The sequence below is a fragment of the Saccoglossus kowalevskii genome, chromosome 14 (assembly GCF_978046115.1).
Source record: "Saccoglossus kowalevskii chromosome 14, keSacKowa6.1, whole genome shotgun sequence".
NCBI classification, from domain to species: Eukaryota; Metazoa; Hemichordata; class Enteropneusta; family Harrimaniidae; genus Saccoglossus; species Saccoglossus kowalevskii.
In genome coordinates, this window is record NC_140654.1 from 32,150,315 (window position 1) to 32,172,000 (window position 21,686).

The following is a 21,686-nucleotide window of genomic DNA, read 5'->3' on the forward strand; positions in this document are numbered from 1 at the left end:
TCCGAGTGTAACTTAACATATCCTAACTGTCCTTAAGGTTAACAGTGCAGTCCGAGTGTAACTTAACATATCCTAACTGTCCTTAAGGTTAACAGTGCAGTTCGAGTGTAACTTAACATATCCCAACTGTCCTTAAGGTTAACAGTGCAGTCCGAGTGTAACTTAACATATCCTAACTGTCCTTAAGGTTAACAGTGCAGTTCAAGTGTAACTTAACATATCCTAACTGTCCTTAAGGTTAACAGTGCAGTTCGAGTGTAACTTAACATATCCTAACTGTCCTTAAGGTTAACAGTGCAGTTCGAGTGTAACTTAACATATCCTAACTGTCCTTAAGGTTAACAGTGCAGTTCGAGTGTAACTTAACATATCCTAACTGTCCTTAAGGTTAACAGTGCAGTTCGAGTGTAACTTAACATATCCTAACTGTCCTTAAGGTTAACAGTGCAGTTTGAGTGTAACTTAACATATCCTAACTGTCCTTAAGGTTAACAGTGCAGTCCGAGTGTAACTTAACATATCCTAACTGTCCTTAAGGTTAACAGTGCAGTTCAAGTGTAACTTAGCATATCCTAACTGTCCTTAAGGTTAACAGTGCAGTTCAAGTGTAACTTAACATATCCTAACTGTCCTTAAGGATAACAGTGCAGTCCGAGTGTAACTTAACATATCCTAACTGTCCTTAAGGTTAACAGTGCAGTTCAAGTGTAACTTAACATATCCTAACTGTCCTTAAGGTTAACAGTGCAGTTCAAGTGTAACTTAGTATATCCTAACTGTCCTTAAGGTTAACAGTGCAGTTCGAGTGTAACTTAACATATCCTAACTGTCCTTAAGGATAACAGTGCAGTTCGAGTGTAACTTAACATATCCTAACTGTCCTTAAGGTTAACAGTGCAGTTCAAGTGTAACTTAGCATATCCTAACTGTCCTTAAGGTTAACAGTGCAGTTCGAGTGTAACTTAACATATCCTAACTGTCCTTAAGGTTAACAGTGCAGTTCGAGTGTAACTTAACATATCCTAACTGTCCTTAAGGTTAACAGTGCAGTCCGAGTGTAACTTAACATATCCTAACTGTCCTTAAGGATAACAGTGCAGTCCGAGTGTAACTTAACATATCCTAACTGTCCTTAAGGTTAACAGTGCAGTTCGAGTGTAACTTAACATATCCTAACTGTCCTTAAGGTTAACAGTGCAGTTCAAGTGTAACTTAGCATATCCTAACTGTCCTTAAGGTTAACAGTGCAGTTTGAGTGTAACTTAACATATCCTAACTGTCCTTAAGGTTAACAGTGCAGTCCGAGTGTAACTTAACATATCCCAACTGTCCTTAAGGTTAACAGTGCAGTTCGAGTGTAACTTAACATATCCCAACTGTCCTTAAGGTTAACAGTGCAGTCCGAGTGTAACTTAACATATCCTAACTGTCCTTAAGGTTAACAGTGCAGTTCGAGTGTAACTTAACATATCCTAACTGTCCTTAAGGTTAACAGTGCAGTCCGAGTGTAACTTAACATATCCTAACTGTCCTTAAGGTTAACAGTGCAGTTCGAGTGTAACTTAACATATCCTAACTGTCCTTAAGGTTAACAGTGCAGTCCGAGTGTAACTTAACATATCCTAACTGTCCTTAAGGTTAACAGTGCAGTTCGAGTGTAACTTAACATATCCTAACTGTCCTTAAGGTTAACAGTGCAGTTCAAGTGTAACTTAACATATCCTAACTGTTCTTAAGGTTAACAGTGCAGTTCGAGTGTAACTTAACATATCCTAACTGTCCTTAAGGATAACAGTGCAGTCCGAGTGTAACTTAACATATCCTAACTGTCCTTAAGGTTAACAGTGCAGTTCGAGTGTAACTTAACATATCCTAACTGTCCTTAAGGATAACAGTGCAGTCCGAGTGTAACTTAACATATCCTAACTGTCCTTAAGGTTAACAGTGCAGTCCGAGTGTAACTTAACATATCCTAACTGTCCTTAAGGATAACAGTGCAGTCCGAGTGTAACTTAACATATCCTAACTGTCCTTAAGGTTAACAGTGCAGTCCGAGTGTAACTTAACATATCCTAACTGTCCTTAAGGTTAACAGTGCAGTCCGAGTGTAACTTGCAAATGTAACATATCCTAACTGTCCTTAAGGTTAACAGTGCAGTTCGAGTGTAACTTAACATATCCTAACTGTCCTTAAGGTTAACAGTGCAGTTCGAGTGTAACTTAACATATCCTAACTGTCCTTAAGGTTAACAGTGCAGTCCGAGTGTAACTTAACATATCCTAACTGTCCTTAAGGTTAACAGTGCAGTTCGAGTGTAACTTAACATATCCTAACTGTCCTTAAGGTTGACATTGCAGTTCGAGTGTAACTTAACATATCCTAACTGTCCTTAAGGATAACAGTGCAGTCCGAGTGTAACTTAACATATCCTAACTGTCCTTAAGGTTAACAGTGCAGTTCAAGTGTAACTTAACATATCCTAACTGTCCTTAAGGTTAACAGTGCAGTTTGAGTGTAACTTAACATATCCTAACTGTCCTTAAGGTTAACAGTGCAGTCCGAGTGTAACTTAACATATCCTAACTGTCCTTAAGGTTAACAGTGCAGTTCAAGTGTAACTTAACATATCCTAACTGTCCTTAAGGTTAACAGTGCAGTTCGAGTGTAACTTAACATATCCTAACTGTCCTTAAGGTTAACAGTGCAGTTCGAGTGTAACTTAACATATCCTAACTGTCCTTAAGGTTAACAGGTCAGTTCGAGTGTAACTTAACATATCCTAACTGTCCTTAAGGTTAACAGTGCAGTTCGAGTGTAACTTAACATATCCTAACTGTCCTTAAGGTTAACAGTGCAGTTTGAGTGTAACTTAACATATCCTAACTGTCCTTAAGGTTAACAGTGCAGTCCGAGTGTAACTTAACATATCCTAACTGTCCTTAAGGTTAACAGTGCAGTTCAAGTGTAACTTAGCATATCCTAACTGTCCTTAAGGTTAACAGTGCAGTTCAAGTGTAACTTAACATATCCTAACTGTCCTTAAGGATAACAGTGCAGTCCGAGTGTAACTTAACATATCCTAACTGTCCTTAAGGTTAACAGTGCAGTTCAAGTGTAACTTAACATATCCTAACTGTCCTTAAGGTTAACAGTGCAGTTCAAGTGTAACTTAGTATATCCTAACTGTCCTTAAGGTTAACAGTGCAGTTCGAGTGTAACTTAACATATCCTAACTGTCCTTAAGGATAACAGTGCAGTTCGAGTGTAACTTAACATATCCTAACTGTCCTTAAGGTTAACAGTGCAGTTCAAGTGTAACTTAGCATATCCTAACTGTCCTTAAGGTTAACAGTGCAGTTCGAGTGTAACTTAACATATCCTAACTGTCCTTAAGGTTAACAGTGCAGTTCGAGTGTAACTTAACATATCCTAACTGTCCTTAAGGTTAACAGTGCAGTCCGAGTGTAACTTAACATATCCTAACTGTCCTTAAGGATAACAGTGCAGTCCGAGTGTAACTTAACATATCCTAACTGTCCTTAAGGTTAACAGTGCAGTTCGAGTGTAACTTAACATATCCTAACTGTCCTTAAGGTTAACAGTGCAGTTCAAGTGTAACTTAGCATATCCTAACTGTCCTTAAGGTTAACAGTGCAGTTTGAGTGTAACTTAACATATCCTAACTGTCCTTAAGGTTAACAGTGCAGTCCGAGTGTAACTTAACATATCCCAACTGTCCTTAAGGTTAACAGTGCAGTTCGAGTGTAACTTAACATATCCCAACTATCCTTAAGGTTAACAGTGCAGTCCGAGTGTAACTTAACATATCCTAACTGTCCTTAAGGTTAACAGTGCAGTTCGAGTGTAACTTAACATATCCTAACTGTCCTTAAGGTTAACAGTGCAGTCCGAGTGTAACTTAACATATCCTAACTGTCCTTAAGGTTAACAGTGCAGTTCGAGTGTAACTTAACATATCCTAACTGTCCTTAAGGTTAACAGTGCAGTCCGAGTGTAACTTAACATATCCTAACTGTCCTTAAGGTTAACAGTGCAGTTCGAGTGTAACTTAACATATCCTAACTGTCCTTAAGGATAACAGTGCAGTCCGAGTGTAACTTAACATATCCTAACTGTCCTTAAGGTTAACAGTGCAGTCCGAGTGTAACTTAACATATCCTAACTGTCCTTAAGGATAACAGTGCAGTCCGAGTGTAACTTAACATATCCTAACTGTCCTTAAGGTTAACAGTGCAGTCCGAGTGTAACTTAACATATCCTAACTGTCCTTAAGGTTAACAGTGCAGTCCGAGTGTAACTTGCAAATGTAACATATCCTAACTGTCCTTAAGGTTAACAGTGCAGTTCGAGTGTAACTTAACATATCCTAACTGTCCTTAAGGTTAACAGTGCAGTTCGAGTGTAACTTAACATATCCTAACTGTCCTTAAGGTTAACAGTGCAGTCCGAGTGTAACTTAACATATCCTAACTGTCCTTAAGGTTAACAGTGCAGTTCGAGTGTAACTTAACATATCCTAACTGTCCTTAAGGTTGACAGTGCAGTTCGAGTGTAACTTAACATATCCTAACTGTCCTTAAGGATAACAGTGCAGTCCGAGTGTAACTTAACATATCCTAACTGTCCTTAAGGTTAACAGTGCAGTTCAAGTGTAACTTAACATATCCTAACTGTCCTTAAGGTTAACAGTGCAGTTTGAGTGTAACTTAACATATCCTAACTGTCCTTAAGGATAACAGTGCAGTTCGAGTGTAACTTAACATATCCTAACTGTCCTTAAGGTTAACAGTGCAGTTCGAGTGTAACTTAACATATCCTAACTGTCCTTAAGGATAACAGTGCAGTCCGAGTGTAACTTAACATATCCTAACTGTCCTTAAGGTTAACAGTGCAGTTCAAGTGTAACTTAACATATCCTAACTGTCCTTAAGGTTAACAGTGCAGTCCGAGTGTAACTTAACATATCCTAACTGTCCTTAAGGTTAACAGTGCAGTTCGAGTGTAACTTAACATATCCTAACTGTCCTTAAGGTTAACAGTGCAGTCCGAGTGTAACTTAACATATCCTAACTGTCCTTAAGGTTAACAGTGCAGTCCGAGTGTAACTTAACATATCCTAACTGTCCTTAAGGATAACAGTGCAGTTCGAGTGTAACTTAACATATCCTAACTGTCCTTAAGGATAACAGTGCAGTCCGAGTGTAACTTAACATATCCTAACTGTCCTTAAGGTTAACAGTGCAGTTCAAGTGTAACTTAACATATCCTAACTGTCCTTAAGGTTAACAGTGCAGTCCGAGTGTAACTTAACATATCCTAACTGTCCTTAAGGATAACAGTGCAGTCCGAGTGTAACTTAACATATCCTAACTGTCCTTAAGGATAACAGTGCAGTCCGAGTGTAACTTAACATATCCTAACTGTCCTTAAGGTTAACAGTGCAGTTCGAGTGTAACTTAACATATCCTAACTGTCCTTAAGGTTAACAGTGCAGTCCGAGTGTAACTTAACATATCCTAACTGTCCTTAAGGATAACAGTGCAGTCCGAGTGTAACTTAACATATCCTAACTGTCCTTAAGGATAACAGTGCAGTCCGAGTGTAACTTAACATATCCTAACTGTCCTTAAGGTTAACAGTGCAGTTCAAGTGTAACTTAACATATCCTAACTGTCCTTAAGGTTAACAGTGCAGTTCGAGTGTAACTTAACATATCCTAACTGTCCTTAAGGTTAACAGTGCAGTACACTCAACATATCCCAACTGTCCTTAAGGTTAACAGTGCAGTCCGAGTGTAACTTAACATATCCTAACTGTCCTTAAGGATAACAGTGCAGTCCGAGTGTAACTTAACATATCCTAACTGTCCTTAAGGATAACAGTGCAGTCCGAGTGTAACTTAACATATCCTAACTGTCCTTAAGGTTAACAGTGCAGTTCAAGTGTAACTTAACATATCCTAACTGTCCTTAAGGATAACAGTGCAGTCCGAGTGTAACTTAACATATCCTAACTGTCCTTAAGGTTAACAGTGCAGTTCGAGTGTAACTTAACATATCCTAACTGTCCTTAAGGTTAACAGTGCAGTCCGAGTGTAACTTAACATATCCTAACTGTCCTTAAGGATAACAGTGCAGTCCGAGTGTAACTTAACATATCCTAACTGTCCTTAAGGATAACAGTGCAGTCCGAGTGTAACTTAACATATCCTAACTGTCCTTAAGGTTAACAGTGCAGTCCGAGTGTAACTTAACATATCCTAACTGTCCTTAAGGTTAACAGTGCAGTTCGAGTGTAACTTAACATATCCTAACTGTCCTTAAGGATAACAGTGCAGTCCGAGTGTAACTTAACATATCCTAACTGTCCTTAAGGTTAACAGTGCAGTCCGAGTGTAACTTAACATATCCTAACTGTCCTTAAGGATAACAGTGCAGTCCGAGTGTAACTTAACATATCCTAACTGTCCTTAAGGTTAACAGTGCAGTCCGAGTGTAACTTAACATATCCTAACTGTCCTTAAGGTTAACAGTGCAGTCCGAGTGTAACTTGCAAATGTAACATATCCTAACTGTCCTTAAGGTTAACAGTGCAGTTCGAGTGTAACTTAACATATCCTAACTGTCCTTAAGGTTAACAGTGCAGTTCGAGTGTAACTTAACATATCCTAACTGTCCTTAAGGTTAACAGTGCAGTCCGAGTGTAACTTAACATATCCTAACTGTCCTTAAGGTTAACAGTGCAGTTCGAGTGTAACTTAACATATCCTAACTGTCCTTAAGGTTGACAGTGCAGTTCGAGTGTAACTTAACATATCCTAACTGTCCTTAAGGATAACAGTGCAGTCCGAGTGTAACTTAACATATCCTAACTGTCCTTAAGGTTAACAGTGCAGTTCAAGTGTAACTTAACATATCCTAACTGTCCTTAAGGTTAACAGTGCAGTTTGAGTGTAACTTAACATATCCTAACTGTCCTTAAGGATAACAGTGCAGTTCGAGTGTAACTTAACATATCCTAACTGTCCTTAAGGTTAACAGTGCAGTTCGAGTGTAACTTAACATATCCTAACTGTCCTTAAGGATAACAGTGCAGTCCGAGTGTAACTTAACATATCCTAACTGTCCTTAAGGTTAACAGTGCAGTTCAAGTGTAACTTAACATATCCTAACTGTCCTTAAGGTTAACAGTGCAGTCCGAGTGTAACTTAACATATCCTAACTGTCCTTAAGGTTAACAGTGCAGTTCGAGTGTAACTTAACATATCCTAACTGTCCTTAAGGTTAACAGTGCAGTCCGAGTGTAACTTAACATATCCTAACTGTCCTTAAGGTTAACAGTGCAGTCCGAGTGTAACTTAACATATCCTAACTGTCCTTAAGGATAACAGTGCAGTTCGAGTGTAACTTAACATATCCTAACTGTCCTTAAGGATAACAGTGCAGTCCGAGTGTAACTTAACATATCCTAACTGTCCTTAAGGTTAACAGTGCAGTTCAAGTGTAACTTAACATATCCTAACTGTCCTTAAGGTTAACAGTGCAGTCCGAGTGTAACTTAACATATCCTAACTGTCCTTAAGGATAACAGTGCAGTCCGAGTGTAACTTAACATATCCTAACTGTCCTTAAGGATAACAGTGCAGTCCGAGTGTAACTTAACATATCCTAACTGTCCTTAAGGTTAACAGTGCAGTTCGAGTGTAACTTAACATATCCTAACTGTCCTTAAGGTTAACAGTGCAGTCCGAGTGTAACTTAACATATCCTAACTGTCCTTAAGGATAACAGTGCAGTCCGAGTGTAACTTAACATATCCTAACTGTCCTTAAGGATAACAGTGCAGTCCGAGTGTAACTTAACATATCCTAACTGTCCTTAAGGTTAACAGTGCAGTTCAAGTGTAACTTAACATATCCTAACTGTCCTTAAGGTTAACAGTGCAGTTCGAGTGTAACTTAACATATCCTAACTGTCCTTAAGGTTAACAGTGCAGTTCGAGTGTAACTTAACATATCCTAACTGTCCTTAAGGTTAACAGTGCAGTTCGAGTGTAACTTAACATATCCTAACTGTCCTTAAGGATAACAGTGCAGTCCGAGTGTAACTTAACATATCCTAACTGTCCTTAAGGTTAACAGTGCAGTTCGAGTGTAACTTAACATATCCTAACTGTCCTTAAGGTTAACAGTGCAGTCCGAGTGTAACTTAACATATCCTAACTGTCCTTAAGGATAACAGTGCAGTCCGAGTGTAACTTAACATATCCTAACTGTCCTTAAGGATAACAGTGCAGTCCGAGTGTAACTTAACATATCCTAACTGTCCTTAAGGTTAACAGTGCAGTTCAAGTGTAACTTAACATATCCTAACTGTCCTTAAGGTTAACAGTGCAGTTCGAGTGTAACTTAACATATCCTAACTGTCCTTAAGGTTAACAGTGCAGTTCGAGTGTAACTTAACATATCCTAACTGTCCTTAAGGTTAACAGTGCAGTTCGAGTGTAACTTAACATATCCTAACTGTCCTTAAGGTTAACAGTGCAGTTCGAGTGTAACTTAACATATCCTAACTGTCCTTAAGGTTAACAGTGCAGTTCGAGTGTAACTTAACATATCCTAACTGTCCTTAAGGTTAACAGTGCAGTTCAAGTGTAACTTAACATATCCTAACTGTCCTTAAGGTTAACAGTGCAGTTCGAGTGTAACTTAACATATCCTAACTGTCCTTAAGGTTAACAGTGCAGTTCGAGTGTAACTTAACATATCCTAACTGTCCTTAAGGTTAACAGTGCAGTCCGAGTGTAACTTAACATATCCTAACTGTCCTTAAGGTTAACAGTGCAGTCCGAGTGTAACTTAACATATCCTAACTGTCCTTAAGGTTAACAGTGCAGTTCAAGTGTAACTTAACATATCCTAACTGTCCTTAAGGTTAACAGTGCAGTCCGAGTGTAACTTAACATATCCTAACTGTCCTTAAGGTTAACAGTGCAGTCCGAGTGTAACTTAACATATCCTAACTGTCCTTAAGGATAACAGTGCAGTCCGAGTGTAACTTAACATATCCTAACTGTCCTTAAGGATAACAGTGCAGTCCGAGTGTAACTTAACATATCCTAACTGTCCTTAAGGATAACAGTGCAGTCCGAGTGTAACTTAACATATCCTAACTGTCCTTAAGGATAACAGTGCAGTCCGAGTGTAACTTAACATATCCTAACTGTCCTTAAGGTTAACAGTGCAGTTCGAGTGTAACTTAACATATCCTAACTGTCCTTAAGGTTAACAGTGCAGTTCGAGTGTAACTTAACATATCCTAACTGTCCTTAAGGTTAACAGTGCAGTTCGAGTGTAACTTAACATATCCTAACTGTCCTTAAGGTTAACAGTGCAGTCCGAGTGTATAACTTAACATATCCTAACTGTCCTTAAGGTTAACAGTGCAGTCCGAGTGTAACTTAACATATCCTAACTGTCCTTAAGGTTAACAGTGCAGTTCAAGTGTAACTTAACATATCCTAACTGTCCTTAAGGATAACAGTGCAGTCCGAGTGTAACTTAACATATCCTAACTGTGTTTAAGGTTAACAGTGCAGTTTGAGTGTAACTTAACATATCCTAACTGTGTTTAAGGTTAACAGTGCAGTTCGAGTGTAACTTAACATATCCTAACTGTACTTAAGGTTAACAGTGCAGTTTGAGTGTAACTTAACATATCCTAACTGTCCTTAAGGTTAACAGTGCAGTTCGAGTGTAACTTAACATATCCTAACTGTCCTTAAGGTTAACAGTGCAGTTCGAGTGTAACTTAACATATCCTAACTGTCCTTAAGGTTAACAGTGCAGTTCGAGTGTAACTTAACATATCCTAACTGTCCTTAAGGTTAACAGTGCAGTTCGAGTGTAACTTAACATATCCTAACTGTCCTTAAGGTTAACAGTGCAGTTCGAGTGTAACTTAACATATCCTAACTGTGTTTAAGGTTAACAGTGCAGTTCGAGTGTAACTCAATCTTATCTTACTTTCAAAACTGACACATATCTGAATTGTGCAATAGATGTGATGTAAATCTTACTAAATAAAATATATATCTCATATTAATATTGCAGGTGGTAAATATAACTACAAAGAATAATTTGAAATCATTGATAATAATAATACTACTTCAAAAATTATAATTTTTTCATGAAAAAGCAAAGTTAGTTGGTGGTCAACTAATTTTAATGTTAAGTCACACCTGAACTAGTCCTGTGTGTTAAATTTACATAATTTTTTTACCAAAATACATTTGTACATGAGACATATGACTTTCAAATCCAATGAACCCCACTGATTTTTCAACAATTTCTATCGTGCAAAATCAAATTGGTTTCATAGTATTACCATGACTATATTTGGTGTTGTAGGTACAGCATCACGATGGCGTTCCAGGAACTGAATCTCCTGCTGTGAAAATTATGTATATACAACATCTTAAAGAAGGGTTTGACAATGCAACAGATGCCATGGCAGAAATGATGTCAGATCTTGTATCACCTAGTGAGGGTTGCCATAGTGATAAGCTCTCATCACAAGTTCTGAATGATGACAAAAACACAGGTATTTTTTTGTAATGTGATTTTATATGCACACAAACAACTAAAGATGCATTCTTAGTTCATTCCTGTACAGTAGCTTTACGTGTGTCTTAGGTCAAATATTTGATGTTCTGAATACATGCAAATTACTCCAGGCTTTAGCTTCAGAACAGATTACATTTTTATACAGAATGTACGAAGTATAACATACTATAAATTACTCCTACCAGTCCTTGACTAGAAATTTTATTACTATCGGGTAGCAGAAAATTCAACTAACCTGGAAAGCAGATTACCCTGGCATTACTTTCTCATCTATAACCTTAATAATATAAATAGTCTATCACCTGTCAAGTTTACTTAGGAATGCACTCACATGGCTAAAAAATTAGATAAAAAACAATAATGTACTTAATAGACATCATTGCCTTCCATAGTCCGGATCAAATTTATAATTATTATTTTTCCAAGTTTTATTAATATAATTTCATAATTTGTTTTTGCAGGCATTGCAAATGAAAACAGCACTATTCCCATCATAGTGTATAACCCATTAGGATGGAGTGTCAAAAGATATGTACATATTAATGTCTCTACACAACAAGTATCAGTCAAAGATTCTGATGGCAGTAACGTACCAGCACAGGTGAGATACATAGCATACATAACATGTTTGACTTTGTTTTGTCAATATAAGGCTTGTATAAATTATTATCCCTAATTGCAAATCCTTGACATTGTTATAACAATGTAGTCACACTCAAAGGCACTGCACATTATTTAACTCTGGTTATAGTTGGTCTGTACTTATCAAAGATTATTTGCCATCTCAACTACCGAGGGAGCACACAGCCCCGGCTGCCATATACAGGTACACATGTACTAACATTTTGTAACAGATCTTTATTTACTCCTGGGTAGTGAGAAGCAGTAGGAGTAAAGTACCTTGCCAAATGATACAACACCAAACAAAAACTTACAACCCTGTGGTTGCCAGTCCACAGTGATAACCATTGTACCATGGTATAGCCAGGACTCCGTCTCACAACCCTGTGATTGCCAGTCCATAGTGATAACCATTGTACCATGGTATAGCCAGGACTCCGTCTCACAACCCTGTGATTGCCAGTCCATAGTGATAACCATTGTACCATGGTATAGCCAGGACTCCATCTCACAACCCTGTGATTGCCAGTCCACAGTGATAACCATTGTACTATGGTATAGCCAGGACTCCATCTCTCAACCATGTGATTAGCAGTCCACAGTGATAACCATTGTACCATGGTACATGTATAGCCAGGACTCCATCTCACAACCCTGTGATTGCCAGTCCACAGTGATAACCATTGTACCATGGTATAGCCAGGAATCCATCTCACAACCCTGTGATTGCCAGTCCACAGTGATTACCATTGTACTATGGTATAGCCAGGACTGCATCTTACAACCCTGTGATTAGCAGTCCACAGTGATAACCATTGTACCATGGTACATGTATAGCCAGGACTCCATCTCACAACCCTGTGATTGCCAGTCCACAGTGATAACCATTGTACCATGGTATAGCCAGGACTGCATCTCACAACCCTGTGATTGCCAGTCTACAGTGATAACCATTGTACCATGGTATAGCCAGGAATCCATCTCACAACCCTGTGATTGCCAGTCCACAGTGATTACCATTGTACCATGGTATAGCCAGGACTGCATCTCACAACCCTGTGATTGCCAGTCCACAGTGATAACCATTGTACCATGGTATAGCCAGGACTACATCTCACAATCCTGTGATTGTCAGTCCACAGTGATAACCATTGTACCATGGTATAGCCATGACTGCATCTCACAACCCTGTGATTGCCAGTCCACAGTGATAACCATTGTACCATGGTATAGCCAGGACTGCAATCTCACAATCCTGTGATTGCCAGTCCACAGTGATAACCATTGTACCATGGTATAGCCAGGAATCCATCTCACAACCCTGTGATTGCCAGTCCATAGTGATAACCATTGTACCATGGTATAGCCAGGAATCCATCTCACAACCCTGTGATTGCCAGTCCACAGTGATTACCATTGTACCATGGTATAGCCAGGACTGCATCTCACAACCCTGTGATTGCCAGTCCACAGTGATAACCATTGTACCATGGTATAGCCAGGACTGCATCTCACAATCCTGTGATTGTCAGTCCACAGTGATAACCATTGTACCATGGTATAGCCATGACTGCATCTCACAACCCTGTGATTGCCAGTCCACAGTGATAACCATTGTACCATGGTATAGCCAGGACTCCATCTCACAACCCTGTGATTGCCAGTCCACAGTGATAACCATTGTACTATGGTATAGCCAGGACTCCATCTCTCAACCATGTGATTAGCAGTCCACAGTGATAACCATTGTACCATGGTACATGTATAGCCAGGACTCCATCTTACAACCCTGTGATTGCCAGTCCACAGTGATAACCATTGTACCATGGTATAGCCAGGAATCCATCTCACAACCCTGTGATTGCCAGTCCACAGTGATTACCATTGTACTATGGTATAGCCAGGACTGCATCTTACAACCCTGTGATTAGCAGTCCACAGTGATAACCATTGTACCATGGTACATGTATAGCCAGGACTCCATCTCACAACCCTGTGATTGCCAGTCCACAGTGATAACCATTGTACCATGGTATAGCCAGGACTGCATCTCACAACCCTGTGATTGCCAGTCTACAGTGATAACCATTGTACCATGGTATAGCCAGGAATCCATCTCACAACCCTGTGATTGCCAGTCCACAGTGATTACCATTGTACCATGGTATAGCCAGGACTGCATCTCACAACCCTGTGATTGCCAGTCCACAGTGATAACCATTGTACCATGGTATAGCCAGGACTGCATCTCACAATCCTGTGATTGTCAGTCCACAGTGATAACCATTGTACCATGGTATAGCCATGACTGCATCTCACAACCCTGTGATTGCCAGTCCACAGTGATAACCATTGTACCATGGTATAGCCAGGACTGCATCTCACAATCCTGTGATTGCCAGTCCACAGTGATAACCATTGTACCATGGTATAGCCAGGAATCCATCTCACAACCCTGTGATTGCCAGTCCACAGTGATTACCATTGTACCATGGTATAGCCAGGACTGCATCTCACAACCCTGTGATTGCCAGTCCACAGTGATAACCATTGTACCATGGTATAGTCAGGACTGCATCTCACAACCCTGTGATTGCCAGTCCACAGTGATTACCATTGTACCATGGTATAGCCAGGACTGCATCTCACAACCCTGTGATTGCCAGTCCACAGTGATAACCATTGTACCATGGTATAGCCAGGACTGCATCTCACAACCCTGGGATTGCCAGTCCACAGTGATAACCATTGTACTATGGTATAGCCAGGACTGCATCTCACAACCCTGTGATTACCAGTCCATAGTGATAACCATTGTACCATGGTATAGCCAGGACTGCATCTCACAACCCTGTGATTGCCAGTCCACAGTGATAACCATTGTACCATGGTATAGCCAGGACTCCATCTCACAACCCTGTGATTACCAGTCCACAGTGATAACCATTGTACCATGGTATAGTCAGGACTGCATCTCACAACCCTGTGATTGCCAGTCTACAGTGATAACCATTGTACTATGGTATAGCCAGGACTGCATCTCACAACCCTGTGATTGCCAGTCTATAGTGATAACCATTGTACTATGGTATAGCCAGGACTCTATCTCACAACCCTGTGATTGTCAGTCCACAGTGATAACCATTGTACCATGGTATAGCCAGGACTGCATCTCACAACCCTGTGATTGTCAGTCCACAGTGATAACCATTGTACCATGGTATAGTCAGGACTGCATCTCACAACCCTGTGATTGCCAGTCCACAGTGATAACCATTGTACCATGGTATAGCCAGGACTGCATCTCACAACCCTGTGATTGCCAGTCCACAGTGATAACCATTGTACCATGGTATAGTCAGGACTGCATCTCACAACCCTGTGATTACCAGTCCACAGTGATAACCATTGTACCATGGTATAGTCAGGACTGCATCTCACAACCCTGTGATTGCCAGTCCACAGTGATAACCATTGTACCATGGTATAGCCAGGACTGCATCTCACAACCCTGTGATTGCCAGTCCACAGTGATAACCATTGTACCATGGTATAGCCAGGACTGCATCTCACAACCCTGTGATTACCAGTCCACAGTGATAACTATTGTAGTATGGTATAGCCAGGACTCCATCTCACAACCCTGTGATTACCAGTCCACAGTGATAACCATTGTACCATGGTATAGCCAGGACTCCATCTCACAACCCTGTGATTACCAGTCCACAGTGATACCATTGTACCATGGTATAGTCAGGACTGCATCTCACAACCCTGTGATTGCCAGTCCACAGTGATAACCAATGTACCATGGTATAGCCAGGACTGCATCTCACAACCCTGTGATTGCCAGTCCACAGTGATAACCATTGTACCATGGTATAGCCAGGACTGCATCTCACAACCCTGTGATTACCAGTCCACAGTGATAACCATTGTACCATGGTATAGTCAGGACTGCATCTCACAACCCTGTGATTTGCAGTTCACAGTGATAACCATTGTACCATGGTATAGCCAGGACTGCATCTCACAACCCTGTGATTACCAGTCCACAGTGATAACCATTGTACCATGGTATAGCCAGGACTGCATCTCACAACCCTGTGATTGTCAGTCCACAGTGATAACCATTGTACCATGGTATACTCAGGACTGCATCTCACAACCCTGTGATTGCCAGTCCACAGTGATAACCATTGTACCATGGTATAGCCAGGACTGCATCTCACAACCCTGTGATTGCCAGTCCACAGTGATAACCATTGTACCATGGTATAGTCAGGACTGCATCTCACAACCCTGTGATTGCCAGTCCACAGTGATAACCATTGTACCATGGTATAGTCAGGACTGCATCTCACAACCCTGTGATTACCAGTCCACAGTGATGACCATTGTACCATGGTATAGCCAGGGCTGCATCTCACAACCCTGTGATTGCCAGTCCACAGTGATAACCATTGTACCATGGTATAGCCATGACTGCATCTCACAACACTGTGATTGCCAGTCCACAGTGATAACGATTGTACCATGGTATAGCCAGGACTGCATCTCACAACCCTGTGATTGCCAGTCCACAGTGATAACCATTGTACCATGGTATAGCCAGGACTGCATCTCACAACCCTGTGATTGCCAGTCCACAGTGATAACCATTGTACTATGGTATAGCCAGGACTGCATCTCACAACCCTGTGATTACCAGTCCATAGTGATAACCATTGTACCATGGTATAGCCAGGACTGCATCTGACAACCCTGTGATTGCCAGTCCACAGTGATAACCATTGTACCATGGTATAGTCAGGACTGCATCTCACAACCCTGTGATTGCCAGTCCACAGTGATAACCATTGTACCATGGTATAGTCAGGACTGCATCTCACAACCCTGTGATTGCCAGTCCACAGTGATTACCATTGTACCATGGTATAGCCAGGACTGCATCTCACAACCCTGTGATTGCCAGTCCACATTGATAACCATTGTACCATGGTATAGTCAGGACTGCATCTCACAACCCTGTGATTGCCAGTCCACAGTGATAACCATTGTACCATGGTATAGCCATGACTCCTTCTCACAACCCTGTGATTACCAGTCCACAGTGATAACCGTTGTACCATGGTATAGCCAGGACTGCATCTCACAACCCTGTGATTGCCAGTCCACAGTGATAACCATTGTACCATGGTATAGCCAGGACTGCATCTCACAACCCTGTGATTGTCAGTCCACAGTGATAACCATTGTGCCATGGTATAGCCAGGACTACATCTCACAACCCTGTGATTGCCAGTCCACAGTGATAACCATTGTACCATGGTATAGTCAGGACTGCATCTCACAACCCTGTGATTGCCAGTCCACAGTGATAACCATTGTACCATGGTATAGCCATGACTCCTTCTCACAACCCTGTGATTACCAGTCCACAGTGATAACCGTTGTACCATGGTATAGCCAGGACTGCATCTCACAACCCTGTGATTGCCAGTCCACAGTGATAACCATTGTACCATGGTATAGCCAGGACTCCATCTCACAACCCTGTGATTGTCAGTCCACAGTGATAACCATTGTACCATGGTATAGTCAGGACTGCATCTCACAACCCTGTGATTGCCAGTCCACAGTGATAACCATTGTACCATGGTATAGCCAGGACTGCATCTCACAACCCTGTGATTGCCAGTCCACAGTGATAACCATTGTACCATGGTATAGCCAGGACTGCATCTCACAACCCTGTGATTGCCAGTCCACAGTGATAACCATTGTACCATGGTATAGCCAGGACTGCATCTCACAACCCTGTGATTGTCAGTCCACAGTGATTACCATTGTACCATGGTATAGCCAGGACTGCATCTCACAACCCTGTGATTGCCAGTCCACAGTGATAACCATTGTACCATGGTATAGTCAGGACTGCATCTCACAACCCTGTGATTGCCAGTCCACAGTGATAACCATTGTACCATGGTATAGCCAGGACTGCATCTCACAACCCTGTGATTGCCAGTCCACAGTGATAACCATTGTACCATGGTATAGTCAGGACTGCATCTCACAACCCTGTGATTACCAGTCCACAGTGATAACCATTGTACCTTGGTATAGTCAGGACTGCATCTCACAACCCTGTGATTGCCAGTCCACAGTGATAACCATTGTACCATGGTATAGCCAGGACTGCATCTCATAACCCTGTGATTGCCAGTCCACAGTGATAACCATTGTACCATGGTATAGCCAGGACTGCATCTCACAACCCTGTGATTACCAGTCCACAGTGATAACTATTGTAGTATGGTATAGCCAGGACTCCATCTCACAACCCTGTGATTACCAGTCCACAGTGATAACCATTGTACCATGGTATAGCCAGGACTCCATCTCACAACCCTGTGATTACCAGTCCACAGTGATACCATTGTACCATGGTATAGTCAGGACTGCATCTCACAACCCTGTGATTGCCAGTCCACAGTGATAACCAATGTACCATGGTATAGCCAGGACTGCATCTCACAACCCTGTGATTGCCAGTCCACAGTGATAACCATTGTACCATGGTATAGCCAGGACTGCATCTCACAACCCTGTGATTACCAGTCCACAGTGATAACCATTGTACCATGGTATAGTCAGGACTGCATCTCACAACCCTGTGATTGCCAGTCCACAGTGATAACCATTGTACCATGGTATAGCCAGGACTGCATCTCGCAACCCTGTGATTGCCAGTCCACAGTGATAACCATTGTACCATGGTATAGTCAGGACTGCATCTCACAACCCTGTGATTGCCAGTCCACAGTGATAACCATTGTACCATGGTATAGTCAGGACTGCATCTCACAACCCTGTGATTACCAGTCCACAGTGATGACCATTGTACCATGGTATAGCCAGGGCTGCATCTCACAACCCCGTGATTGCCAGTCCACAGTGATAACCATTGTACCATGGTATAGCCATGACTGCATCTCACAACCCTGTGATTGCCAGTCCACAGTGATAACGATTGTACCATGGTGTAGCCAGGACTGCATCTCACAACCCTGTGATTGCCAGTCCACAGTGATAACCATTGTACTATGGTATAGCCAGGACTGCATCTCACAACCCTGTGATTACCAGTCCATAGTGATAACCATTGTACCATGGTATAGCCAGGACTGCATCTCACAACCCTGTGATTGCCAGTCCACAGTGATAACCATTGTACCATGGTATAGTCAGGACTGCATCTCACAACCCTGTGATTGCCAGTCCACAGTGATAACCATTGTACCATGGTATAGTCAGGACTGCATCTCACAACCCTGTGATTGCCAGTCCACAGTGATTACCATTGTACCATGGTATAGCCAGGACTGCATCTCACAACCCTGTGATTGCCAGTCCACAGTGATAACCATTGTACCATGGTATAGTCAGGACTGCATCTCACAACCCTGTGATTGCCAGTCCACAGTGATAACCATTGTACCATGGTATAGCCATGACTCCTTCTCACAACCCTGTGATTACCAGTCCACAGTGATAACCGTTGTACCATGGTATAGCCAGGACTGCATCTCACAACCCTGTGATTGCCAGTCCACAGTGATAACCATTGTACCATGGTATAGCCAGGACTGCATCTCACAACCCTGTGATTACCAGTCCACAGTGATAACCATTGTACCATGGTATAGCCAGGACTGCATCTCACAACCCTGTGATTGTCAGTCCACAGTGATAACCATTGTGCCATGGTATAGCCAGGACTACATCTCACAACCCTGTGATTGCCAGTCCACAGTGATAACCATTGTACCATGGTATAGTCAGGACTGCATCTCACAACCCTGTGATTGCCAGTCCACAGTGATAACCATTGTACCATGGTATAGTCAGGACTGCATCTCACAACCCTGTGATTGCCAGTCCACAGTGATAACCATTGTACCATGGTATAGTCAGGACTGCATCTCACAACCCTGTGATTGCCAGTCCACATTTATTACCATTGTACCATGGTATAGCCAGGACTGCATCTCACAACCCTGTGATTGCCAGTCCACAGTGATAACCATTGTACCATGGTATAGTCAGGACTGCATCTCACAATCCTGTGATTGCCAGTCCACAGTGATAACCATTGTACCATGGTATAGCCATGACTCCTTCTCACAACCCTGTGATTACCAGTCCACAGTGATAACCGTTGTACCATGGTATAGCCAGGACTGCATCTCACAACCCTGTGATTGCCAGTCCACAGTGATAACCATTGTACCATGGTATAGCCAGGACTCCATCTCACAACCCTGTGATTGTCAGTCCACAGTGATAACCATTGTACCATGGTATAGTCAGGACTGCATCTCACAACCCTGTGATTGCCAGTCCACAGTGATAACCATTGTACCATGGTATAGCCAGGACTGCATCTCACAACCCTGTGATTGCCAGTCCACAGTGATAACCATTGTACCATGGTATAGCCAGGACTGCATCTCACAACCCTGTGATTGCCAGTCCACAGTGATAACCATTGTACCATGGTATAGCCAGGACTGCATCTCACAACCCTGTGATTGTCAGTCCACAGTGATAACCATTGTACCATGGTATAGCCAGGACTGCATCTCACAACCCTGTGATTGTCAGTCCACAGTGATAACCATTGTACCATGGTATAGTCAGGAGTGCATCTCACAACCCTGTGATTGCCAGTCCACAGTGATAACCATTGTACCATGGTATAGCCAGGACTGCATCTCACAACCCTGTGATTGCCAGTCCACAGTGATAACCATTGTACCATGGTATAGTCAGGACTGCATCTCACAACCCTGTGATTACCAGTCCACAGTGATAACCATTGTACCATGGTATAGTCAGGACTGCATCTCACAACCCTGTGATTGCCAGTCCACAGTGATAACCATTGTACCATGGTATAGCCAGGACTGCATCTCACAACCCTGTGATTGCCAGTCCACAGTGATAACCATTGTACCATGGTATAGCCAGGACTGCATCTCACAACCCTGTGATTACCAGTCCACAGTGATAACTATTGTAGTATGGTATAGCCAGGACTCCATCTCACAACCCTGTGATTACCAGTCCACAGTGATAACCATTGTACCATGGTATAGCCAGGACTCCATCTCACAACCCTGTGATTACCAGTCCACAGTGATACCATTGTACCATGGTACAGTCAGGACTGCATCTCACAACCCTTTGATTGCCAGTCCACAGTGATAACCAATGTACCATGGTATAGCCAGGACTGCATCTCACAACCCTGTGATTGCCAGTCCACAGTGATAACCATTGTACCATGGTATAGCCAGGACTGCATCTCACAACCCTGTGATTACCAGTCCACAGTGATAACCATTGTACCATGGTATAGTCAGGACTGCATCTCACAACCCTGTGATTTGCAGTTCACAGTGATAACCATTGTACCATGGTATAGCCAGGACTGCATCTCACAACCCTGTGATTACCAGTCCACAGTGATAACCATTGTACCATGGTATAGCCAGGACTGCATCTCACAACCCTGTGATTGTCAGTCCACAGTGATAACCATTGTACCATGGTATAGTCAGGACTGCATCTCACAACCCTGTGATTGCCAGTCCACAGTGATAACCATTGTACCATGGTATAGCCAGGACTGCATCTCACAACCCTGTGATTGCCAGTCCACAGTGATAACCATTGTACCATGGTATAGTCAGGACTGCATCTCACAACCCTGTGATTGCCAGTCCACAGTGATAACCATTGTATCATGGTATAGTCAGGACTGCATCTCACAACCCTGTGATTACCAGTCCACAGTGATGACCATTGTACCATGGTATAGCCAGGGCTGCATCTCACAACCCTGTGATTGCCAGTCCACAGTGATAACCATTGTACCATGGTATAGCCATGACTGCATCTCACAACCCTGTGATTGCCAGTCCACAGTGATAACGATTGTACCATGGTGTAGCCAGGACTGCATCTCACAACCCTGTGATTGCCAGTCCACAGTGATAACCATTGTACTATGGTATAGCCAGGACTGCATCTCACAACCCTGTGATTACCAGTCCATAGTGATAACCATTGTACCATGGTATAGCCAGGACTGCATCTCACAACCCTGTGATTGCCAGTCCACAGTGATAACCATTGTACCATGGTATAGTCAGGACTGCATCTCACAACCCTGTGATTGCCAGTCCACAGTGATAACCATTGTACCATGGTATAGTCAGGACTGCATCTCACAACCCTGTGATTGCCAGTCCACAGTGATTACCATTGTACCATGGTATAGCCAGGACTGCATCTCACAACCCTGTGATTGCCAGTCCACAGTGATAACCATTGTACCATGGTATAGTC

The 21,686-nt window shown here is 42.1% G+C and overlaps 1 protein-coding gene across 1 annotated transcript in view; it reads left to right on the top strand.

The window, feature by feature from the left end:
- LOC100368169 (epididymis-specific alpha-mannosidase-like) overlaps nucleotides 1-21,686 on the top strand; it is a 103,550-nt gene that overhangs the window by 49,006 nt on the left and 32,858 nt on the right. Inside the window, exons 9-10 of the mRNA XM_085508137.1 lie at nucleotides 10,431-10,623; nucleotides 11,108-11,247. Coding sequence (XP_085364263.1) covers nucleotides 10,431-10,623; nucleotides 11,108-11,247 — 333 coding nt within the window. The remainder of the gene's footprint in view (nucleotides 1-10,430; nucleotides 10,624-11,107; nucleotides 11,248-21,686) is intronic.